General features: G+C 36.7%; 1 protein-coding gene and 1 long non-coding RNA gene across 3 annotated transcripts in view; one reads left to right on the forward strand and one right to left on the reverse strand.

Moving 5' to 3' along the window:
• Positions 1-14,565: 14,565 nt before the first annotated feature.
• The window catches only part of LOC145519862 (uncharacterized), a 279,023-nt gene continuing 266,298 nt past the window's right edge, over positions 14,566-27,290 (reverse strand). The window contains exon 4 of the long non-coding RNA XR_014063986.1: positions 14,566-18,467. This is a non-coding gene — a long non-coding RNA (uncharacterized LOC145519862). The remainder of the gene's footprint in view (positions 18,468-27,290) is intronic.
• CYLC2 (cylicin 2) overlaps positions 27,159-27,290 on the forward strand; it is a 35,615-nt gene continuing 35,483 nt past the window's right edge. For both annotated transcript variants that reach the window (XM_081524553.1, XM_081524547.1), the window contains exon 1: positions 27,159-27,218. In XM_081524553.1, coding sequence (XP_081380679.1) covers positions 27,202-27,218 — 17 coding nt within the window. In that variant the 5' untranslated portion in view covers positions 27,159-27,201. The remainder of the gene's footprint in view (positions 27,219-27,290) is intronic.

The following is a 27,290-nucleotide window of genomic DNA, read 5'->3' on the forward strand; positions in this document are numbered from 1 at the left end:
CTAATGTTTTTTGTCTCCAGTTCAGTTCAGTCGCACAGTCGTGTCTGACTCTTTGCGACCCCATGAACCGCAGCACGCCAGGCCTCCCTGTCCATCACCAGCTCCCAGAGTCTACCCAAACCCATGTCCATCGAGTCGGTGATGCCATCCAGCCATCTCATCCTCTGTCGTCCCCTTCTCCTCCTGCCCCCAATCCTTTCCAGCATCAGGGTCTTTTCCAATGAGTCAACTCTTCGCATGAGGTGGCCAAAGTATTGGAGTTTCAGCTTCAACATCAGTCCTTCCAATGAACACTCAGGACTGATCTCCTTTAGGATGGACTGGTTGGATCTTCTTGCAGTCCAAGAGACTCTCAAGAGTCTTCTCCAACACCACAGTTCAAAAGCATCAATTCTTCTGTGCTCAGCTTTCTTTATAGTCCAACTCTCACATCCATACATGACTACTGGAAAAAACATAGCCTTGACTAGACAGACCTTTGTTGGCAAAGTAATGTGTCTGCTTTTAAACATGCTATCTAGGTTGGTCATAACCTTCCTTCCAAGGAGTAAGTGTCTTTTAATTTCATGGCTGCAATCACCATTAGCAGTGATTTTGGAGCCCAAAAAAATAAAGATTTTTGTCTCCAATGTTTAGGTAAGTTTTTTTAAATTAAATCCTTTGAAGTTAATTTCCAAAATAGTATCAGTTTTCAGTTACTTCACAGAAATCTCCCCCAAACTTATTAGCTTATTAAATCATAGTTTATATTGATTAGGGATCCAGGCATGGACTGCTGTGTCTTCTGGTTCTGAATATTTCACAAGGCTGCAATCAAGGTGGCTCAGCCAGGACTGCAGTCATCTTATGAATCTGTCACACGGTTGTATGACAGGGTTCAATTTCTCATAGGTTTCTGAGCTGAGGACCTCAGAAGGTTGGTGACTGCTGATCTGAGGCCTCTCTTCATTTCTTGCTAGATGAGAATCTCCATAGGACAAATGGTTTAAGAAGAGTGAAAGAAAGTCAGAAAGATGAAGGACAGTTTTCCATAGCTTAATCTTGGAAGTAACCTCCCCTCACCTTTGCCATATTTTATTTGTGAGAAATGTGTCATTCAGTGAGCCTCATTATAGGGGAGGTGATAGTGCAAGGATGTGGATACTAAAAGATGGGATTAATTGAGAACCTTTTCATATGCTGCCAAACAGTGTATTGTATTTTCCAAGTACAATGTTGACCGTAATCACAAACCTTCTCCATGCTACTGAGTTTACACAGTTAATGAAATGGCATTGAGACTTCCATGAGAAGGTGCCAACTATTTCTATGATTTACTGTTTGTGTCATGTAAAATATGATAAGTTGAATATTTTTCCATAGGGTTCAAAAAGATAGTGCCTTACTACTCTGCCAAAAAAAAATGAAATAGTTAATGCCATTTGCAACAACATGGATGGACCTAGAGGTTATCATACTAAGTGAGGTAAGTCAGAAAGAGAAAGACAAATATCATATGATATCACTTATATGTGGAATCTAAACTATGACACATATGAACTTATTTATGAAATGGAAACAGACTTACAGACATAGAAAACAGGCTTGTAGTTGCCAAAGTGGGGGAGAGATAGATTGAAAGCTTGGTAACAGCAGTTGCAAACTATTATATATAGAATGGATAATCAACAAAGTCCTACTGTATAGCACAGGAAACTATATTCAATACCCTGTGATAAACCATAGTGGAAAAGAATATGAAAAAGAATGTGTGTGTATATATATATATATATATGTGTATGTATGTATGTATGTATATAACTAAATCACTTTGCTGTATAGCAGAAATTAACACAACATTGTAAATCATTCAATAAAACAAAAATTTAAAAAGATAGTTCCTTTGGTAGTGTTACCAGATCAAACTATATTATTATAAAATTTGAACAATTAATACATTCAAAAGGAATTACACAACATCCCTCAGTAATAGATGTTCTCTAATCAACTTAAGCTGTATAGATTGTGTGTTCTCACTATACAGATGGCTGAGCATAGCTCAAACTACTACTAAGAATGTACAATTTCCTGGTCTAGATATTATAAGATTTTTTTCATTGTCCTCTAGCTTTCAGTAATTCAACTTATCTTGCAGAACATATGGGTAGCATGTGTGTACACTACTAAGGATTGTTGAAAAGGCCAGAATTCTATTTAATGAATATCAAATAATTTGTCTCAAAACATGAAAAGTCTACCAAGAGAAATGAATGTCTATGAAAGCAAGTATTCCTTTGGGAGAATGTAAAACAATTACCTACATTAATGAGTTTTGTTGGAAACATTCTTAATTTTTTTAACTAGAATTTCATTAATAAAATAAATTATATATGGGATTTAATTTTTTAAATTCAGGAATATAGAAAGCTAAAATTTAAATTCTCCCTCTTTCTCAACACTATGTCCTAGTCTCCATGACGTCTTGAATACATAACTTGGAAAGATACACACATATAAACACATACAATCTTCAATGTATACACATACAATATATACACATACAGAACAATTAAAATGTTCTGTACCTCGTATTCTACTGTTTGAATATACCATTATGTATTCAAATGGTTCCATAAACATTAGTAACGATTTTTCTTTAATATATAAATGCTGTGGTGATAATGTATGAACTTTCATCTATTCACTCTTTTGTGAGTATCTCTATCTATCCATCTATTCGGAGAAGGCAATAGCAACCCACTCCAGTACTCTTGCCTGGAAAATCCCATGGACGGAGGAGCCTGGTAGGCTGCAGTCCATGGGGTCTCTAAGAATGGGACACGACTGAGCGACTTCACTTTCACTTTTCACTTTCATGTGTTGAAGAAGGAAATGGCAACCCACTCCAGTGTTCTTGCCTGGAGAATCCCAGGGACGGGGAGCCTGGTGGGCTGCCGTCTATGGGGTCGCACAGAGTCAGACACGACTGAAGCGACTTAGCAACAGCAGCACCATCCATCCATTATCCATAGACATATATCTAGTTGTCTTAGCACCATTTGTTGATGAGATTAATATTTCTCCCACTGAATGAGTACTCTTATTGAGATATTATGTTAAGATCAATCTTGTCATAATATAAATATTTTAATCTTAACTTTTAAAATATTTTGTCCATAAAAATCACCTGCCTCTATATTCCTTTTTCTAAAGTGATTTGAAATGTCTAGCAAACAAGTTCCATACATAGTTTTTTCTTCAATTTATATCTAAGTATTTCCTTGAAAAGTGAAAATGAAAGTGTTAGTTGCTCAGTCATGTCCGACTTTTTGCGATCACATGGACTGTACCTGTCAGGTTCTCCCATCCAGGCAAGAATACTGGAGTGGGTTGCCATTTCCTCCTCGGTGGGTATCTTTCCCACCCAGGGATTAAACACGAGTCTCCTGCGTTGCAGGCAGATTCTTTAATGCTGAGCCAGGTAATTGTAAATAGTATTATACTTTTAACATGTGTATTCACTATGCCAACTGCTAGTACTATAAATAAATTGATTTTTGTATGTGTGTGCGTGCGCGCTAAGTCAATTCAGTCATGTCCGACTCTGTGACCCTATGGACTGTAGCCTGCAAGGCTCCTCTGTCCATGGGATTCTCCAGGCAAGACTGGAGTGGGTTGCCAGGCTCTCCTCCAGAGGATCTTTCTGACCCAGGGTTCAAACCCACACTTCTTATGTTTCCTGCATCGGCAGGCAGGTTTTTTATCACTCGTGCCACCTGGGAAGCCCTTTTGTATGTGTGAAAGTAAAAGTCAGTCATGTCCAAGTCTTTGTGACCCCAAGGACTACACAGTCCATGGAATTCTCCAGGCCAGAATACAGGAATGGGTAGTCATTCCCTTCTCCAGGGGATATTCCCAACCCAGGGATTGAACCCACGTCTCCCACATTGCAGGCGGATTCTTTACCCAGCTAACAGGGAAGCCCTTTGTATGTGTATCTTGTGATAGATACATGTGCTTATGCTTATCAAATGAACTTACTGAACTCAATTATAAATTCTAGGAGTGTTGTAGACCTGTGCCATTTTCTACATGGAAAATAATGCCATCTGCAAATAGAAACTATTTTATTTCATCTTTTCTCTTCTGCTTATCTTTTGTTTCCTTTTTATTGTTGTTTTGCCTAATTGCATTGGCTAGAACTTCCAGCACTGTGGTGAAAAGAAGGGTGAAAGTGAACAAATGTCCTTGCTACTGTTATTGAGAGGAGAATATTCAGTCTAACTGCATAATATGATGTTAGCAGAAGGCTTTTTGAAGATGTTCTTCATTGAATTGAGGATGCGTACCTGTATATCTACTTTTCTAAGGGTTTTTACATGAATGGGCATTGGATTTGATTCATAGATTTTCTGCATCACTTGAAATAATCAGATGCTTTTTTCTTTAGTCTTTTTATGTGGTGGAATGTAATTAATATTTGGGTAACAAACCATCCTTTCATCCCTGGAATCAAATCCCCAGTTTGACATGACATATAATTACTTTACATATCATGGAACGTTCTTTGCTAATATTGTGTTAAGGAATTTTCTTTTTACACTCAAGAAAGATATTGTTCTTTAGATTTATTTTACTAGTGTATTGGTCAGGTTTTTGTAATATAGTGATGTTAGTTGCATAAAATTAATTGAGGACTGTTCACGCCTCAGCTAGTTTTTGGAACAAACTGTGTAGAATTTGTGTTAATTCTCCTTTAATCATTTAAGAAATTTCTCAGTAAAATCATCTGGCTCTAGAAAGTATTTTGTTTGAAAAAAATTTCAACTGTGAATTCAGTTTCCTTAATAGTCATATATTAATAACGAAAAAAAGAGGAAGGTTTCGCAGATAGCCAATTTCTGTTACGTATTAAAAATGGGGTAGTGGTGATTAATTTTATATGTCAATTTGATAGGCCATGGGGTACCAGGTTGAACATTATTTCTGGCTGTGTCTATGAGGATGTTTCCAGATGAGACTAGCATTTGACTTAGTGGACGCAGTAAAGAAAATTGTTTTTGCCATTACCCCATCCACTGAGGGAATGATTAGAACAAAGTTGGAGGAAAGAGGGAAATCAATTCTTTTTCCTTTCTTTCTGCAAGCTTGAGGTGGGACATTCCATTTTCTTTGATCCTGAGAGTCAGATTTTAACCATCAGCATCCCTGGTTCTTGAGCCTTTGAACTCAGAAAGAAGTATACCACTATTTCTCCAGGCCTACAGCTTGCAAACAGGCCACCACAAGACTTCTATTGTTTGCTGTTTACATTTTTAGAACTGCTATAACTTTTGGTGGATTGACTCTTTATTCATTTTATAATGTCTATCTGTCATTAACAAGTTTTTGTGTTTACTTTTCCTGATATTAATGTAGCCACTCCAGTTTTCTTTTTATTACTGTTTGCATGATAAATATTTTTCTACCATGTTAAATTGCAGTTGTCTATAGTATTATGTTTGAAATGAGTTTCTAGTAGATAGTATATCATCAGATAATGTTTAATCTACAATTCTAATCTCTGTCTTATTTGACATATTTTTGAGCATTACATTTAATACAATTATTAATATATTAGGCCTGAAGTCTGTTTTTTGCAATTTTTGTTTCCTTTTATTCTACTTTCCTGTTTCTCTCTCTCTTATTTTTTTTTTACTTTACAGCCTGCTTTTAGATTACGTTTTTTAGAATTTTATTTTTCTTGATTCCAATTTTTACTGTATCTGTATAGCATTTTAAGCCTTTGAGCTAAGTATTATAGACACATATAATTATAAATGTAATACATAATTTTTATAAATTATATAATTATAAATATTATCTTTTACATACATATATATATAATATAATGTAAACATGTGTAAATATGTATAATATTATATACATGCATATATGTAAAGCTTATCAGAGTTTCCTAGTGTCTTTTCACCAGTTTCAGTGAAGTGTAGAAAATGTATCTCTCTATACATCCTTTCATACTCCCCATTTATCAAATAATTTTCTTAAATATTTATTCAACATACATTTATAATCATATCAGATGGCATTAAAATTATTGCTTCAACTGTCAAACATAATTAAGAAAACTATAGAAGGGAAGAAATAACATGAACACCCAAGACATGAAAATAACCAAGACATGGTGCATTTCTGGTGAACGAAGACCACAGTGTTCAGAGTTGGCCCATTATTTGCCAATAACTTTAAAAAAATAGCACCTATTGCTCTGTTATTATTTGATTAATAGTCTCACTAAACAGATAAAAAGTCATAGGAAAAGGCAATTGCTTGCAGCAAAGAGGGTTGAATGATGACAATCAACAATACAGTAATGTTACAAAATATTGAAATAAAAGTAAGAGTTTTACTTATAATAAGTAAATTAAAACTAAGAAATTTAATAGTGTTTGCAAGTATATAGGACAAGATTGTTAAAATTTGCAAGATTTCTAAGTACTTTAACACTTTGGAGACCCTTAACTTTTCCTGTTTTGCTAGTTTCATTATGGTAGCAATGATAAATTAAGCTCTTCAACGATAGCAGATTGTGTAGCTAATCTTGGGATCACTGTGATGACTACATAAGACTGTTTAAAAGTAAAACAGTAGAAATTCATGGAACTAACTAGGTGCAGTCAAATAAAAGAGATAAATAAAGTGGATGAAGCCCTGGATCAGAAAGCAGAATGAGGTTCAAAGATCATCAACATAAACTCAAATAGCTATAGGTACTTTACAAAAAGAGATTTAATAGTTTTGTCATAGTTATCCTTGAATCATCATTTGTTCCATCATTTAAAAAAAATTTTGACATACCAAAAAACTAAAATCCTTGTCTAATATTTGCAGGAAATGGTCTGCAACTGTATATGATCTAAAGAAGAACATTCAAATTGTTTAAAAAATATCCTATAGTTTGGAGGGATTCTTATATATTTTGCATATTAAAATAATAATTAAATAATTTAGTTATTGAATTATGGCCACTATGCCATTCAAGTATGACCTAAAACAAATCCCTTATGATTATACAATAAAACTGACAAACAGATTCAAGGGATTAGATCTGATGCACAGAGTGCCTGAAGAACTATGGACAGAGGCTCATAACGTTGTATAGGAGATGGTGATCAAACCCATCCCAAAGAACAAGAAATCCAAAAAGGCAAAATGGTTGTCTGAGGAGACCTTACAAATAGCTGAGAAAAGAAGAGAAGCGAAAAGCAAAGGAGAAAAGGAAAGATATACCCATTTGAATGCAGAGTTCCAAAGAATAGCAAGGAGAGATAAGAAAGCCTTCCTCAGTGATCAGTGCAAAGAAATAGAGGAAAACAATAGAATAGGAAAGACTAGAGATCACTTCAAGAAAATTAGAGATACCAAGGGAATATTTCATTCAAAGATAGGCACAATAAAGGACAGAAATGGTATGGACTTAACAGAAGCAGAAGATATTAAGAGGAGGTGGAAAGAATACACAGAAGAACTATACAAAAAAGATCTTAATGACTCAGATAACCATGATGGTGTGAACACTCACTTAGAGCCAGACATCCTGGAATATGAAGTAAAGTGGGCCTTCAGAAGCATCACTGTGAACAAAGCTAGTGGAGGTGATGAATTTCCAGCTGAGCTATTTCAAATCTTAAAAGACGATGCTGTGAAAGTGCTGCACTCAACACACCAGAAAATTTGGAAAACTCAGCAGTGGCCATAGGACTGAAAAATGTCAGTTGTCATTCCAATCCCAAAGAAAGGAAATGTCAAAGAATATTCAAACTCTTGCACAATTGCACTCATTTAACATGATAGCAAAGTAATGCTCAAAATCCTTTAAGCTAGGCTTCAACAGTAGTGAACGAAAATCTTTCAGATGTTCAAGCTGTATTTAGAAAAGGCAGAAGAACCAAAGGTCAAATTGCCAACATCTGTTGGATCATAGAAAAAGCTAGAGAATTTCAGGAAGACATCGACTTCTACTTCATTGACTACGCTAAAGTCTTTGACTGTGTGGATCACAACAAACTGTGGAAAATTCTTAAAGAGAGGATTGGATAGCATCATTGACTCAATGCACATGCATTTGAGCAAAGTCTGGGAGATGGTGAGGGACAGGGAAGCATGGTGTGCTACAGTTCATGGGGTGGCAAAGAGTCAGACACCGCCGAGCGATTTACCAGACCACCTTACCTGCCTCCTGAGAAATCTATATCCAGTTCAAGAAGCAACAATTAGAACCAGACATGAAACAATGGACTGGTTCCAAACTGGGAAAGGAATACATCAAGGCTGTATATTTTCACCCTATTTATTTAACGTATATGCAGAGTATATCCTGCTAAATGCTGGCTGGATGTATCACAACCTGGCATCAAGATTGCTTAGAGAAATATCAACAACCTCAGATATGCACATGACACCACCCTTATGGCAGAAAGTGAAGAAAAACTAAAGAGCATCTTGATGAAGGTGAAAGAAGAGAGTGAAGAAGCTGGCTTAAAATTCAACCTTCAATGAACTAAGATTATGGCAACCTGTTTCATCACTTCATGGCAAATAGATGGAGAAACGATGGAAAGACTGACAGACTTTCTTGGGCTCCAAAATCACTGCTGATGTTGACTGCAGCTATGAAATTAAAAGACATTCGCTCCTTGGAAGAAAAGTTATGAGAAACCTAGAAAGCATATTAAAAAGCAAAGACATTACTTTGCCTACAAAGGTCCGTCTAGTCAAAGCTATGGTTTTTCCAGAAGTCATGTATGGATGTGAGAGTTGAACAAGAAAGAAAGCTGAGCACTGAAGAAGAATTGTTGCTTTTGAACTGTGGTGTTGGAAAACACTTTTCAGAGTCCCTTGGACAGCAAGGATATCAAACCAGTGAATCCTAAAGAAAATCAGTCCTGAATATTCATTGGAAGGACTGATGGTGTAGCTGAAGCTCCAGTACTTTGGCCAACTGATGTGAAGAGCTGACTCATTTGAAAAGACCCTGATGCTGGGAAAGCGAGGAAGAGAAGGGGACAACAGAGAATGAGATGGTTGGATGGCATCACCAACTCAATTGACATGATTTTGAGCAAACTCTGGGAAATGGTGAAGGACAGGACTCCTGCAGTCCATGAGGTTGCAAAGAGTCAGACACCACTGAGCAAATGAACAACAACCAATAGTTTACATCTAGGACATTTATTGACGTGAGAAATTATTCTCATTTCCCTTAATGTCAACCATGACACAAGTTAGACAATTCTATGACACTTACAAAACACCTTAATAAACAGAGTTACCTTAAAGAAAAAGAGTCACCTTAAGGAAAAGTCATAATATTGAACTGCAATGAAAATATTTTCTTATTAATATAATTATTGCTTTACATGGACAATTTTCTGTTTAAAATTTCTTCCCATCAAATATCCCCAAAGATAATTTGAAGCATTCAGCTTCAAGTGACAAAACAGACTTTTAAGAATATATTGTTGATTGTAGTTATCACTGTTTACATTCTTTAGAGAAATATTACTTGTAAGAAAGATGCAGAGAATTGCGAAATTGTGTACCATTAAATCAAGATATTTATTTAATAGTTGATGAGGAAAGAGCTGTCAAAACTAAAGAAAAGTAGAGCTAACTGTGCCTCGATCATTATTTTTAGGCATAATATTTGGCTGGTTCTCAAATGTATCAAATACGAATATGGTAATGATGTAAAGGCAATGCAAGAAAACATAATAAAATAAATCTACATTATATGCATGGATATACTAATTAAAGTTTGCCAGTTCCATCTAAGTTTGTGGTTTATTAGGCCTATTAAGATCTATTGGGATTTTATCAATTATGAGTAGTACTCCTGATCTAGTGCTATACTGGTAGTCCACGTGAAGCACAGTAGCATAACTGTCTTAGGGTTTTGACTAAACACTTGAGGCTGAGCTAGAGTCTTGGACTTCTTTATTTCAACATTACCGTTGGTTTTGATCATGGGAAATTTTTAATTGAGATCTCTTCTGACCGAACTCTATTTCTTTGGGATTTAGAGTACTTTCTTTGTAGAGACTTTGTTTGGATTATTCTCCTTTGTGGATATTTTTTTAGGATTTTCTCTTTGTTGCTATTATTCTGATGCCTCCCTTCCCCACTGTAAATTCTCACTCTTCTGACTTTCCTCCTCTGAAGACTCCTGTTGACCTACTGCGCTGTCACTATAGTGATAACTCCATCTGCTTCCCTCCTTGTTGGCATGATTTGACTATGAATAATTTGGAATTTCACTGTTCTTCTGGAGTGGGGACTTAAGTTTTCCCCTAAATGGCTTCTCTAAGACCTCTCCCTTCCCATCACACCTGATCCTTTTCCCTCCTTTTACCATCTTTGATTTTCTTTCAGTTCCCTTGAATAATGCTCTCCTTCAAAATCTCTACCTCCTCCTTTTCACTGTTCACTTCTGCCAGACCTTTTCCTTCTCACTCCAGCTCTCAGCTTTCCATAGTATTTTGAGTTTTTGGACCTTTACTTCTCTCAGGGGGGTCTCCAAGGACTCAGGAATCCCTGATACAACCACTGAGGCTAAAATGAAACAGCCATATATTTTATCTACTTCAAGAGTTTTAGAGACAACCGTATACCCATTTAATTTCCCAGCATCTCATTCCAAAATTAGTCCACTACCTGCTTAATAGGAGGACTAAAGCTTCCAACTCATATTTATGAAGGACATTTCTATAACATTTTTCTTTTATCTGACCTTTGAATATTCAGGGGTTAAGATTTTACCATATGAAATTAGGAGCTGGGAACACAAATATTTAGTAAGTAACTGTCCTCAGGACTATATGCAGTACCAGGGATTGCATTATCTCACTAATTCTGAATTTGACATTTTGTTTAAAAGCAATTGCGACTAGATACCACCTTGAAAATTCAGTGACAGGATGGCATGAACATAAGCATACATTGCTTTGTGCTGTACAGAGGTGGACTGTAGAATATTCTATTGGTTCTTAACCATTTTCCCTCAAATTATGCCATTGTGAGGGCACATCAGTTCAGTTTCTAACTGCTAGCATATGCATCTGTTTTCCTAAAATAGTCCTGTGTCAGCTGAGCCTGTTATACCTATATCCTCAGAAACCAGGAACACTGAAAATGTAACACCCTCTGGGGACAATATACATTGATGTCTAATGAGAATTCAGGTTTACCTATCCCAGTTCCTTGTCCTACAGGTGAAATACATCTGAGGTGCTTGTCCTCCAGGAGAATTCCAACAGTTATTTGCAGTGGAAACATACCTGGTGGCAGGGCTTGTGTTTGTTTTGTTCAGAGGTAGACTGAGTACTCGAAAGGTGCTTAGTATCTAACAATCACTCAGTCATTATAAAACTTGGTATATTGACTGTTCCATTAAATGAACTGATGAATGATTTTTCTACAAATAATATATAACTCACAACACAATGCAAATATTTGATAATATATGTATGAATTCTATTAAAACTACTGAGCTTTTTATTGGTGGTGGTGGGGGAGCATTGATAATACTTGTATCACTATAAATTAATCACAGTGAGTCGGTCAACCAATCTTATGGTGAAGAAAATATGCATGGAGTCAGCAGTCTCTGGAGATTACACAATCAAACTTACAAATAGTTAATAACTGTAATTAAGTGAACTTGCCTATTGTTCCTTGTTTTTCTTAGTTTTGCGTAGTTAAAGGACAAGATTGAATATTATTCCATTAGTTTCAGGCACTCAATTGTCTGAAGGCAAAGGGACGGAACTAAATGATTTATGAAGGTCTCAAAGCTCTTCAAATATAGGCTTAACCCAATCCCAATTAAATTGAATGCTAGAAGTTCTAATTTAAAATAAAATTGGTTTTATCAGCAGCCTACATTTTCTCTTCCAACTTCTTTCTATAATATCTGTGAGGACAAAAGTGACACCAAAACCAAATAAACACAAATATAAATATCTACAAAGCCTTGTTAAAAGCAAAGTTACATAAAAATTACTGTGAGAATTTTGAAGAACTCTGACAAATAGATAAAGCTAAATTGAGACAATGATAAGCTAAGCTTATCATTACCTAAGCTTGCCTAAACTTTCTTTCATGGCATCCACAGATTTACCTCATTAAACAAATATTTTACAAAATATAGAAATATATTTCATACCTTAGTCATCTCTACCCCTGAGTCTAAGTCCCATCATTTGGGAAAAAGTGAATAAATAAACATAAATAAAAAGCTAGGCAATCCTAACTCTGTTGTGCAGATATTCCTGTAGGAGAAGTCTGAATCCTGTGTCTTTGTGTTCTTCTCACAGTTTTTCTGTCTTCACTAAAAAAGGCATTTGTTCAAAGAAAAGAAAACAAGTATACGATATCTTTGCCAACAAAGGTCCATCTAGTCAAAGCTATGGTTTTTTCAGTGGTCATGTATGGATGTGAGAGTTGGACTTAAAAGAAAGCTGAGCACTGAATTGATGTTTTTGAACTGTGGTGTTGGAGAAGACTCTTGAAAGTCCCTTGGACTGCAAGGAGATCCAACCAGTCCATCCTAAAGGAAATCAGTCCTGAATATTCCTTGGAAGGACTGATTCCGAAGCTGAGACTCCAATACTCTAACCACCTGATGTGAAGAACTGACTCATTGGAAAAGACCCTGATGCTGAAAAAGATTGAAGGTGGGAGGAGAAGGGGCTGACAGAGGATGAGATGGTTGGATGACATCACAGACTTGATGGACATGAGTTTGAGTAAACTCCAGGAGTTGATGATGGACAGGGAAGCCCAGTGTGCTGCAATCCATGGGGTCACAAAGAGTCGGACATGACTGAGTGACTAACTGACTGACTGATAAGATACCTATCTGACCATAGGTGTATAAAGAGACAGAGAGGAAACTAGTAGCATTTCCCAATGGAATGACATTAATTCATACATCTGAAGGCACATTATCAGTGATGTGAAATTTGACTACTAAATATTTCATAATATTTTCTATTCTACTGTTTTTCTCTAAACACTTGACCACTGCAGAAGCTTCTTGATATCCTCAACTCCTTTCTTATTTTAACCTTCTTTTCTTCAAATGCCTTTTGAAATGCATGTGTTAATAGGTCAATCCTTATTTAAGACAGCTTCTCAGTGGTCTTAGAAATAAAAGCACAAAAACTTAGTCTATGATGACCTTAATGTCATAGTCACATTAATGTACTGAAATTCCTCTCATGCCCCTTTCCACTCCTTTGTGCCTCAAACACATTCTTTAAGTTCTGTAAACAGGACATCCTCTCTTCCACCTAATATCATTGGATATGCATTAACTCTGCAGGAAATTTTTCCTCCCACATTTTCTTGAGTTTAGATCATAAGCAGTCAGTTTCTTGTGGGAGACTTCCTTGATCACCTGAACTAGAGCAGTGTTTTCTATCCTTTTACATTTACATCTCTTACATTATGTTCAATTATATATTTATATGACTATTTAACTATTGCAATTTTTTTGCACTTCTCTGAGCACATACACCCTGAGTTCAGAGACCGTGTGTTTTATTCACCATTTTATGTTTAGCAGTTAATACAGTACTTGATGCTTGACAAATGTTCAATACAAACACACACACACACACACACAGGGGGCTTCCTCGGTGGCTCAGCAGTAAAGAATCCACTTGCAATGCAGGAGTTGCTGGAGACATGGGTTCGATCCCTGGGTCTGGGAAGATCCTCTGGAGGAGGGCATGGCAACCCACTCCAGTATTCTTGCCTGGAGAATCCCGTGGACAGAGGAGCCTGAAGGCATATAGTTTATAGGTCCGACACGACTGAAGCAACAGCACGTAGGGCATTCACTGGTACATATATGTATGAAAGAGAAAGTGCTAGTCGCTCAGTCGTGTCCAACCCTTTGCGACCCCTTGGACTATAGCCCACCAGGCTCCTCTATTCATTGAATTCTCCAGACAAGAATACTGGAGTGAATAGCCATTCTCTTTGTCAGGGAATCTTCCCAACCCAGGTACTGAACTCAGGTCTCCTGTATTGCAGGTGGAGTCTTTACTGTTTGATCCACCAGGGAAGCCACATATATATGCATATGTATATATATATATACATATATATATACGTATATGTGTGTGTGTGTGTATATATATATAAAATGAATGAATGAATGAATCAGAGTAATGGGAAAAGATAAAGTTCTATAAAGAAAATTCACATTAGATGAAGCACTAAAAATTATAATTATGCACAGCAAGCTTCAGATACAATTGCAAAAAAGAAAACGAAAATTGTTGTTTCAGAAATGCAAATAGGGCAGGGACAAGGGAAGTTAGCACATCATATCAAAGTGCTCTGATTATATATAACTTATTGAAGGGCAATTTAATATTCAACATAAGTATCCTAAGAACTACTTAATACATAATACATAACTACTACATAATACAGTACTGAAGGAACAAAATTAGAGAACACCACTAAAAAGCATGTATTAAAAGATCAAGTATAAAATTAAGATACTAGTGAATATATTTAGTAAATTTTAATAGAATACAATGAAAAATGGATGCATTAAACATGATTACAACAAGCCGTATGGATAGGGCCAACTCTCAATTGTAAAAATGAAAGTTTGGGTGAAAAGACAAATGATGATCTTGATGAATAAGTAAGGAAGATTACAAGGAAAATAAACACATAAGACCACTCACAGTAAAAATACAGTAAGTGATAGTCGCTCAGTCATGCCTGACTCTTTGCGACCCCATGAACTGTAGCCTGCCAGGTACCTCAGTCCATGGAATTCTCCAGGCAAAGTTACTGGAGTGGGTTGCCATTTCCTTCTCCAGCGGATCTTCCCAACCTAGGGATCCTGCATTGCAGGAGAGTCTTTACCATCTGAGCCACCAGCGAAGCCTACTATTAAGAGATATTTCTAAGTACAAAGACAAGTCAACTTAAAAAGTTTCAGCAGATACATGCTTGACTTTATCTTATAATCTATTGACAATACAGTAGAATATGTAATGAATTCATACACCTTTTCCAAAGGAATACCCAAGACAGAAGTAGCAATAGTTATAAATGACAGTCCTCAATCAGATGAAATAATTTAGATGAAGCTTTTCTCTCTCAAAGAGATGGGGACTGGGCAAGTGGTCAGGAAAACACACTTCAAAGTACAGAAAATAAGACATGAGAATGATGGTCAACATGGACAATCAACATTGAGTACATAAATGAAGCAAATCATGAAAAAAAAACTTGCCAGAACATTGGTACAAAATTACCATTTTATGAAAATGAAATCATTATTCTAGAGATTCATGTTAGGAACTGTGTGGGTTCTGAGATTTTAACAAGCTTGCAACAGTTCCATGGATTCTGGTAGAAGACAAGATACTCCTGGTCAGAAACACACAACCTATTATGGAATAGCATGCGGCAAGAGTTCCATGTTTGCATCAATTCATCTTACCTCCCAAATCCCATAAGTATGTTGGAGAGTGTCCCAGATACTTGCTGCACTCAAACCGGGTTTGAGTCTTACAGCTGAGGAAGCCAAAGTGAGGAAAACTCATTTCATTTTTTTTGTTCATTTGTTGTGTATTTTTTTTTTAATTTGTGTGTGTGAGTGTTTTAAGTAATCAGTAAAAGTTTATTATGCACACAACAACAACAACAACAAAAAGTTCATGAAGCAGGAACACTCAAACCAAATTATGGGGGAAAGCTCAGGGGTATAGAGTTGTCCCTCCCTATCTATGGGAGACTGGTTCCATGACCCCTACTCAGGCAACAAAATCCTTGAATGCTCAGTTCAGTTCAGTTCAGCCACTCAGCCATGTCTAACTCTTTGTGACCCCATGGACTGCAGCACACCAGGCTTCCCTGTCCACCACCAATTCCCAGAGTTTGCTCAAACTCATGCCCATCGAGTCTATGATGCCATCCAACCATCTCATCCTCTGTTGTCCACTTTTCCTGCTGCCCTCAATCTTTCCCAGCACCAGGGTCTTTTCCAATGAGCCACATCTTCGCCTCAGGTGGCCAAAGTATTGGAGCTTCAGCTTCAGCATCAGTCCTTCCAATGAATATTCAAGACTGATTTCCTTTAGGATGGACTGGTTGGATCTCCTTGCAGTCCCAGGGACTCTCAAAAGTCTTCTCCAACCCTACAGTTCAAGAGCATCAATTCTTCGGCACTCAGCTTTCTTTATGGTCCAACTCTCACATACATACATGACTACTAGAAACACCATAGCCTTGACTAGATGGATCTTTGTTAGCAGAAAAAAGTCTCTGCTTTTTAATATGCTGTCTAGGTTGGAAATAGCTTTTCTTCCAAGGAGCAAGTGTCTTTTAATTTCATGGCATCAGTCACCATCTGCAGTGATTTTAGAGTCCAAGAAAAAAAACTCTGTCACTGTTTCCATTGCTTCCCCATCTATTTTCCGTGAAGTGATGGGACTGGATGTAATGATCTTAGTTTTTGGAATGTTGAGTTTTAAGCCAACTTCTTCAGTCTCCTCTTTCACTTTCATCAAGAGGCTCTTTAGTTCCTCTTTGCTTTCTGCCATAAGGGTGGTGTCATCTGCATATTTGAGGTTATTGATATTTCTCCCAGCAATCTTGATTCCAGCTTGTGCTTCACCCAGTCTGGCACTTTGCATGATTTACTCTGCATATAAGTTAAATAAGCAGGGGGACAATATACACCTTTGACATACTCCTTTCCCAATTTGGATCCAGTCTGTTGTTCCGTGTCCACTTCTAACTGTTGCTTCTTGACCTGCATGCAGATTTCTCAGGAGGCATGGTCTGTTATTCCCATCACTTTAAGAATTTTCCACAGTTTGTGGTGATCCACGCAGTCAAAGACTTTGGTGTAGTCAATAAAGTAGAAGTAGATAGTTTTTCTGGAATTCTTTTGCTTTTTTGATGATCCAATGGATGTTGGCAGTTTGATCTCTGGTTCCTCTGCCTTTTCTAAATCCAGCTTGAACATCTGGAAGTTCTTGATTCACGTACTGTTGAAGCCTCACTTGGGACTTCCCTTGAATATTAGATTCCCTTATATAAAATGGTGTAATTTTTGCCTATAATATACCCACATTTTTCCATAAACTGTAAGTCAATTCTAGATTACTTATAATATTTAATACAATACAAATGCTACGTAAATAGCTGTAAATACAATGTAAATGCCATATAATAGTTGCTGGGCTGCAGGAAATTGCTTTTTGGAACTTCCTGATATTTTTTTTACCAAATATTTTTCATGCTTGGTTGGTTGAGTCCAATGTTGAACCCTCAGATATGCAGGGCCAACTGCATTGTTGTAAAGCAGACTATATTAGTGAGGAGGCAGTGATTGCTTACTTTTCATCATGATTGGTTACAATACTAGAATTTTCTTAAATGATAGGGAATTGGTTAACAGTTTTACAACATTAGAACTTTCTTAACTGATAGGGACTTGATTAGCAGTTACCTTATATCAATTTTTGGAAAGGTTTAAGTTTTGCCTATGTTTCCAGAGGCATAAGCAAGAAGTGACCCAGGTCAAGTTAATTTCCCTTGTCTTGCTAAACTAAGCCTTGCTTGCATAACTAAATGAGGAATCCTCAGTCTTATAGGGGTTTCTAGCAATTCTTCAAAATCTTGTTCCAAAATAGGGTGATATGTTTATTTTCCTGGAAAGCAAGCAAATATAGCTTCTTCCCTAAAGGGAGACAAGATCTCTATCTACTATCAGTTATACAAATAACTTTGAAAAGATAGCCTGTCAAAAAAAGTTGTAATCAGTTCAGTTCAGTTCAGTCGCTCAGTTGTGTCCGACTCTTTGTGACCTCATGAATCGCAGCACGCCAGGCCTCCCTGTCCATCACTAACTCCCGGAGTCTACCCAAACCCATGTCCATCGAGTCGGTGATGCTATCCAACCATCTCATCCTCTGTCGTCCCCTTCTCCTCCTGCCCCCAATCCTTGCCAGCATCAGGGTCTTTTCCAATGAGTCAACTCTTTGCATGAGGTGGCAAAAGTATTGGAGTTTCAGCTTCAACATCAGTCCTTCCAATGAATAACCAGGACTGATCTCCTTTAGGATGGACTGGTTGGATCATCTTGCAGTCCAAGGGACTCTCAAGAGTCTTCTCCAACACCACAGTTCAAAAGCATCAACCCTTCGGCACTGAGCTTTCTTCACCATCCAACTCTCATATCCATACATGACCACTGGAAAAACCATAGCCTTGACTAGACGGACCTTTGTTGGCAAAGTAATGTCTCTGCTTTTAAATGTGCTATCTAGGTTGGTCATAACCTTCCTTCCAAGGAGTAAGCATCTTTTAATTTCATGGCTGCAATCACCATCAGCAGCATCTCCTCAAAAGATGTCCAGCAACCCAAGGTCTCCACGGAGAATTATCTGAGAACAAGAATAGCAGCAAAATATAAAGTATAAAATTTTCTGCATACATATGATAAAAAACGCTTAAAATAGGAATATATATCTTGTTTATATACGGGAGTCTTAATATGGTTAGAGTATTTTTTTGTAAGTTAAGATCTAAATTTAAAAATTCTAATTGAAATTTCAAGATACAATTTTTCACAAAGAACTCCTAAAATTTAATTAGTAAAATTTGGCAAGAAAATTTTGAATTAAAGGGTTATTTGGAGAATTTTTGCATCTTGAACATTAATAGCTTTAAAATGTATATTGTTTAAATGCGTCGTATGGTAACAGAAAATTACCATTTGACATTTGATCAATTGATCAGAATATCATACCATGATCTCAGTACCTCTGTCTCTTCTGTTTACAGGATTACCATTTCTGCATATTCCTCGTATAGATTGTTATCAGTTCAGTTCACTTCAGTCACTCAGCTGTATCCAAATCTTTGCGGCCCCATGGACTGCAGTACCCCAGGCTTCCCTGTCCTCACCATCTCCCAGAGCTTGCTCAAATTCATGTCCATTGAGTTGGTGATGCCATCCAACCGTCTCATCCTCGGTCGTCCCCTTCTCCTCCTGCCTTCAGTCTTTCCCAGAATCAAGGTCTTTTCTAATGAGCTGGCTCTTCATGTCATGTGGCCAAAATAATGTAGCTTCAGCTTCATCAGTCCTTCCAATGAAGGAGACCCAGGTTCAATCCCCGATCCAAGAAGATTCCACGTGCCAAAGAGCAATTAGGCCGGTGCACCACAACTATTGAGACTGTGCTCTAGAATCCACCAGAGCCCAAGCCACAACTATTGAAGACCAAGAGCCCTAGAGCCCATGCTCTGCAACAAGAGAAGTCACCACAACGAGAAGCCCATGCACCACAACTAGAGAGTAACCCCCACTCTCTGCCACTAGAGAAAAGCCTGTGCAGCACAAAGACCCAGCATAGTCAAAAACAAATAAGCAAATAAAATTATATTTTTAAAAAAATTATCCATTTGAATTATTTTGGCAGGGTTGTTTGTGATCATATAACCCCTCAGACTTGCTTCTGCAAATGGAAAGATTATGAGGTCTTTGTGTAGTAGTTCAAAAAATATAAAAACTATGTGTTTAGTTCTAAAGCCAAAAAGTCCAGGTACAACTTCTCAATCTGCAACTTAATCAAATGTTACATTTGTATCCTGAAATAAAAATAAGCCATAGGAAAAAAATGTAATAAAAATCTCTGATGATTTTCATTTTACTTTTATCATAATATTTTCCTCAAATTGGCTTGAAATTACTTGGTTCCATCTTTGTTTGATAATATGTTCAAGGAAATTTATAATTCTTAGACTTGTATATCATAGATATTTAACTTCCTGATATGCAGCAGAAATCTAATAAGTGTTTATTGCATGAGTGAATAAATAAACTGTGTATTGCTAATAATGTAACAAATGATCTAGCCAAAGGGATTTTTTAGAATACCATATTCAGAGTACAATGTTTTGACATTCATTAGTACAAAAGATACTTGGATTTGATACATATTTACTCGTGGAGAATAATCTTCAAACAAATAAAACAAATATAGAAAAAAAACTAGTGGTTACCAATGGGGAATGTAAGAGAGGATCCACAGGGGTGGAGGAGTGGGAGGTTCAAACTCTGGAATGTATAAGCTAAAGGGATGTATCATACAGCATGGGAAAGTAGCCAATATTTTGTAGTAACTGTCAATGGAGTTTCTCCTTGAAAAACTGTATAACTTTTTTTTTAATTTAAAAAGGACAATGTTATTTGTCATTACTGATATATCTTTACATAAATTAAAAATATGTATTTTTTTCTTTCCTCCATCTATCTCTTATAGTTGGGAGGACTAAAAGGACTCTCTTTCCTTCATCTATCCCTTATAAGATTAAATAATTATTTTAAAATTTATCAAATTATAGCAACAGGCCTTAAGCAATAATTTTCAAGGTGTGGTCCCTTGACCAGGGAACTTATTAGTTCACCTGGGACCTTGTTAGATATGCAGATTAACAAGCCCTACCAGAGAAATATTAAATTAGAGACTCTTAGCACTGGGTCCCAACAGTCAGTATTTTTTTTAATTTTTTTAATTTTTTATTTTTTTACAATAAATTTATTTATTTTAGTTGGGGGCTAATTATTTTACAATATTGTGGTGGTTTTTGCCATACACTGACATGAATCAGCCATGGATTTACATGTGTTCCCCATCCTGAACCTCCCTCCCACCTCCCTCCCCATCCCATCCCTTCAGGTCATCCCATTGTCCCAGCCCTGAGCATTTGTCTCATGCATCGAACCTGGAATGGTGTTCTGTTTCACATATGATAATATAAACCAACAGTCAGTATTTAGTGAGTCCTCCAGGTGATTCTGACATACACAAAAGACACATTCCCAAATAAAAAGATGCATATTGATACTAGATTTGAATGGAAGGGAGGAGATATATGGAAAAACCGGAGTATAATGAGGCCCACTAAATCACTGTTTTAAACATCTAAAGTTCTTAGAAATAACTAATTTTGTCTATCACATAAAAATTCAAGGGCAAGAATGGTTAGATATCTTATATACTGATTTAAGTTAATCAACATTTTGGAAATAGCTTGTTATACAGCAACATTTTTATTTCTTCAAAGTGTCAAAATTTTCAATGCCTGAAAACAATCTAATGTTATTATTAAAACATCTGCTTTATGAGACTAGTTTAACACTTAGCTTTGTAAACCTTTGGACAAGGCAGTGTGGTAAAGCCCAAACTGACTGCCTCTTTCAAATTCCATGTTGTGTTTCCAGAAAGACAGTGGGTGGAAACTCTGACACTTACTGATTTGACTTCTTATTCAATTGTGTAGTCAATTTCAAGTTTATTAATTTACTCAACAAATGTTCACTGAATATTTCATTTAACCCAGGCACTAGGTAAGGGGCAGATCTCTCCTGATGCTTCATAAAGAGATGACTTCAGCTTTAAAAAGGAAATTCTTGAGAACTACAGTGAGGCCTGCTTCTTGAATTTCTATGATCCATACAGTCGATGAGAAGGTATTTTCTCAAAGGGTGTTGGGTATCCTCGCTTCTTAAATATAGAATTGGTGTGTGTGTGTATGTGTGTGTGTGTATGCATACTCAATCACTTCAGTCATGTCCAACTCTTTGCAACACAGGCTTCTCTGAACATGGGATTAATCTGGCAAGAATACTGAAGTAGGTTGCCATGTCCACTTCCAGGAGATCTTCCCAACACAGGGGTCGAACCCAAGTCTCCTGGGTCTCTTACATTCCTTTACCACTAGTGCCATCTGAGAACCCTGTATTATACAAATAATTATATGTAGAGAAATTATGAAAAAACTCCATATATATCAGTTCAGTTCAGTCGTTCAGTTGTTTAGTCGTGTCCGACTCTGCGACCCCAAAGACTGCATCATGCCAGGCTTCCCTGTCCATCATCAACTTCTGGAGCTTATTCAATCTCATGTCCATCGATCAGTGATGCCATTCAATCATCTCAAAAAATCATCAATTAAAGAGCCTCTTGATGAAAGTGAAAGTGGAGAGTGAAAAAGTTGGCTTAAAGTTCAACATTCAGAAAACTAAGATCATGGCATCCGGTCCCATCACTTCATGGCAGATAGATGGGGAAACAGTGGAAACAGTGGCTGACTTTATTTTTCTGAGCTCCAAAATCACTGCAGATGGTGACTGCAGCCATGAAATTAAAGGACGCTTACTCCTTGGAAGGAAAGTTATGACCAACCTAGATAGCATATTAAAAAGCAGAGACATTACTTTGCCAACAAAGGTACGTCTAGTCAAGGCTATGTTTTTTTCCAGTAGTCATGTATGGATGTGAGAGTTGGACTATAAAGAAAGCTGAGCGTCAAAGAATTGATGCTTTTGAACTGCGGTGTTGGAGAAGACTCTTGAGAGTCCCTTGGACTGCAAGAAGATCCAGCCAGTCCATCCTAAAGGAGATCAGTCCTGGGTGTTCACTGGAAGAACTGATGTTGAAGATGAAACTCCAATACTTTGGCCACCTGATCGAAGAGCTGACTCATTGTAAAAGACCCCGATGCTGGGAAAGATTGAGGGCAGGAGGAGAAGGGGACAACAGAGGATGAGATGGATGGACGGCATCACCAACTCGATAGGCATGGTTTGTGTGGACTTAGGGAGTTAATGATGGATAGGGAGGCCTAGTGTGCTGCGGTTCATGGGGTCGCAAAGAGTCAGACATGACTGAGTGACTGAACTGAACTGAATTCAGAACTTACCTTTCTTTATAGTCCAACTCTCACATCCACACATGACTACTGGAAAAACCATAGCTTTGACTAGACGAACATTTGTTGGCAAAGTAATGTCTCTGCTTTTTAATATGCTGTCTTGGTTGTTCATAGCTTTTCTTCCAAGGAGCAAGTGTCTTTTAATTTCATGGCTGCAGTCACCATCTGCAGTGATTCTGGAGCCCAAGAAAATAAAGTCTGTCACTGTTTCCAGTATTTCCCCATCTATTTGCCATGAAGTGATGGGACTGGATGCCATGATCTTAGTTTTCTGAATGTTGAGTTTTAAGCCAACTTTTTCAGTCTCCTCTTTCACTTTCATCAAGAGGCTCCTTAGTTCTTCTTCGCTTTCTGCCGTAAGGGTGGTGTCAACTGCATATCTGAGGTTATTGATATTTCTCCCAGCAATCTTGATTCCAGCTCGTGCTTCATCCAGCCCAGCGTTTTCTCATGATGTACTCTGCACATAAGTTAAATAAGCAGGGTGACAATATACAGCCTTGACGTACTCCTTTTCCTATTTAGAACCAGTCTGTTGTTTCATGTCCAGTTCTAACTGTTGCTTCCTGAACTGCATACAGATTTCTCAAGAAGCAGGTCAGATGGTCTGGTATTCCCATCTCTTGAAGAATTTTCCACAGTTTGTTGTGATCCACACAAAGGCTTTGGCATAGTCAATAAAGCAGCAGTAGATGTTTTTCTGGAACTCTCTTGCTTTTTCATAGATCCGGTGGATGTTGGCAATTTGATCTCTGGTTCCTCTGCCTTTTCTAAATCCAGCTTGAACATCTGGAATTTCATGGTTCACATACTGTTGAAGCCTGGCTTGGGGATTTTTGAGTATTACTTTGCTAGCATGTGGGATGAGTGCAATTGTGCAGTGATTTGAACATTCTTTGGCAATGCTGTTCTTGTGATGGGAATGAAAATTAACTTTTTCCAGTCCTGTGGTCACTGCTGAGTCTTCCAAATTTGCTGGCATATTGAGTGTGGCACTTTCACAGCATCGTCTTCTAGGATTTGAAATAGCTCAACTGAAATTCCATCACCTCCACTAGCCTTGCTCATAGTGATGCTTCCTAAGGCCCACTTGACTTCACATTCCAGGATGTCTGGCTCTAGGTGAGTGATCACACCATTGTGGTTATCTGGATCATGAAGATCTTTTTTATATAGTTCTTCTATGTATTCTTGCTACCTCTTCTTCATATCTTCTGCTTCTGCTAGGTCCATACAATTTGTCCTTTATTGAGCCCATCTTTGCATGAAATGTTCCCTTGCTATCTCTAATTTTCTTGAAGAGATCTCAAGTCTTTCCCATTCTATTGTTTGGCATATATTGTAAATAGATGTCACCAGATAAATGCAAAAATCTAGTTGAAATAAGACACATGTAAAAAATATGTTGCATGATACAACTCATGTAGATTTCGAATCTTCACAAAATTAATACTGTTACAAGACAGAAGAGTGTTCCCCTTCAGGGAGGGTATAAATAAGAACAAACTGAATAGATAATAGGCTAGTAGTAATGATCCATTTGTAATAAAAATAGTTGTTTAAAAGCTTGCTCATTTTGATACTTTATCATGCTAATCACTTATGATTTGACTTATATTTAAAAGTTCAGTGAAAACTTCAGGTACTTGCACAATTACAGGGTTACTTTTTATAACAAAGATATGTGCTGTTATACAAAATCACTTTGAATTCATTTAGTAATTTTATTTTTACATTTGTGTGCCCTCATTTAGTGTCTGAAATCTTCTATGCAACAGAGGGAAATGACTAAATTGATAATCCATCAATGGACAGATAGTTAGATAGATATACAAATCATACATATATACATCTTTACAGGCATATACCCATAAATATGTGAATCACTGAAACCATCACAAGCTTGAAGAACCTAGTTTATCTAAGAACCTCTTTTATGTATTGATATCTATGTATCTATATATACATATTTTATGGGGAAAACTATGTGCCATATTTCCAAATTAGCAGCATATTGCAAAATCTTAGGAAATAACTGTTAATATCAAGGACCAGTTATCCTTACCTTTTTACTGTGTTATTTAAAGAAATAAATAATTAATATAAAAAAATTATTTTATAGCCTACAGAACACTTACTGTGGACTTAGAAATTCATACTTTGCTTACTAAATAAGCACTTTGCAGGAAAACATCAGCATTAATAGTATTGAATTAATGGATAGTAAAGCAATATATCCGAGTCAGACATGACTTAGTGACTCAACAACAACATTCCAACTGGTGTGTGGTGGCACCTCACTGTAGTTTTGATTTGCATTTCTGTAATTATTAGCAATGATTAACATTTTTTTTCATGTGGCTATTAGCTACCTGCATGTCTTTAGATATTTAGATCTTCTTTCCATTTTTCAACAGAGTCATTTATTTTTGTTGTTGTTGTTATTGAATTGTATGAGCTGTTTGTATATTTTGAAAATTAAGCACTTAGCAGTCACATCGTTTGCAAATATACTCTCCCAGTTTATAGGCTGTCATTTTGTTTTGTTTATGGTTTGCTTTACCATGAAAAATCTTCTAAATCTAATTAGGTTTCATTTGTTTATTTTTGCTTTTATTTCTATTACCTTGGAAGACTGATCTAAGAAAACATTGGTACAATTTATGTCAGAGAATGTTTTGCCTATGTTCTCTTATAGGAGTTTTCATGTTTTATGTTTAAGTCTTTAAGACATTTTGAGTTTATTTTTGTGTATGGTGTGAGGGCCTGATGCTGAAGGTAACGAGGAGTAAGGGGGAACCTCCTATACTTGTGAGGGTATGTAAATTTGTACAGTCACTATGGAAAACAATATGACAGTTCTTCAAAAAATTAAAAATGGAGTTGCCATATGATCTAGCAATTCCATTCCTGGGCTTATATCCAGAAAAAAGCTAATTCAAAAACATACATGCACCTTTATGTTCATAGCAACACTATTTACCATAGCCAGGGCATAGAAGCAACCTAAATGTCCATCAACAGATATGGATAAAGAAGTGACACACACACACACACACACACACACACACACAATGGAATATAACTCAGCCATAAAAGAATGAAATAATGCCATTTGCAGTAACATGGATGAATCTAGAGTTTATCATACTTAGCAAAGTAAGCCAGAAAGAGAAAGACGAATACAATATGATATCACTTATATATGGAATCTAAAATATACCAGAAATGAACATATCTGTGAAACAGAAACAGAGTCACAGCCATAGAGAACAGACTTGTCACCACCAAGGGAGTGAGGAGTTGGGTAGGGAAGGATTGGGAGTTTGGGATTAGCAGATGCAGATTATTATGTATAAGGAGGATAAAACAATAAGGTTCTAACTGTATAGCACCAGGAAACTGTATCCAATATCCTGTGATAATCCATAATGTAAAAGAATGTGAATTACTTTCTTGTAGAGCAGAAATCAAAACAATAATTTTATTGTTGATTCAAAAAAATTAAATATAGATATAAATATAAATATATAAATAAATAAATATATATATATAAAATTTAGGGGGAAAAAGAGTCAGCTGAAATTCCCTGAGGAGCTAAATAATGGCAGCATATGCAAATACTATTCTATATAGTACTTTTTATTCATATATATTAGTTGGATGGACTGGTAGGTAGAATCAAAATTTTCTAACTCAGTTCTATCAATAAGTTGATAATGTTAATAAGCACCTAGACTTCTTTAAGGCTTCCCTGGTGGCTCAGACAGTAAAGAATCTGTCTGCAATCTGGGAGACCTGGGTTCTATCCCTGGGTTGGGAAGATCCCTTGGAGGAGGGCATGGCAACCCACTCCAGCATTCTTGGCTGGAGAATCCGCATGCTCAGAGGAGCCTGATGGAGTGTAGTCCACAGGGTTGCAAACAGTCAGACATGACTGAGCCACTAAGCATGAGCGCAAGTCTTCTTTAAAAATTTGTATCATGAGCAACCGATAAGGTTACCATAGTAAAAGGCAATGTAAGGTTATGCAAAGGATTTAACAAAAGACACATGAATGTCAGGGAAGTTAGGATTACAATCAAGCTTAACAGATAGATGTTTAGATTCATACTTTTGTCATATCATCCAACAAATTAAGCCTATATGAAAATCTGCAACAATTTTTATTAAGATGTAAACCAATTGGTTATTTTAAAACTACCATTTAGTCAGTAAATGTTTATGAAAGTAAACACCAATATTACACTGAGTAGAAAACATAAAACACAAATAAAAGTGCTCTTCTTGTTTTTTTCCTTTAACTCTCAGGGTTCTTGGCTCTTTATGATGTCATCACTCAGCATCACTAATTTGAACTCACAATGCTTAAGTCCTGGAAAATCATAGGTGGGGGAAATGTCTGTACCAAGATTGTAAGTCCTCTTGTCAAATTTTATCTTTTAAAATAACTGAAATGCTCTAGTTAACTTTACATTTATTCTCTT

The sequence above is a fragment of the Giraffa tippelskirchi genome, chromosome 1 (genome assembly GCF_054371585.1).
Source record: "Giraffa tippelskirchi isolate mGirTip1 chromosome 1, T2T-mGirTip1v1.2.pri, whole genome shotgun sequence".
In the NCBI taxonomy this organism is placed as follows: Eukaryota; Metazoa; Chordata; class Mammalia; order Artiodactyla; family Giraffidae; genus Giraffa; species Giraffa tippelskirchi.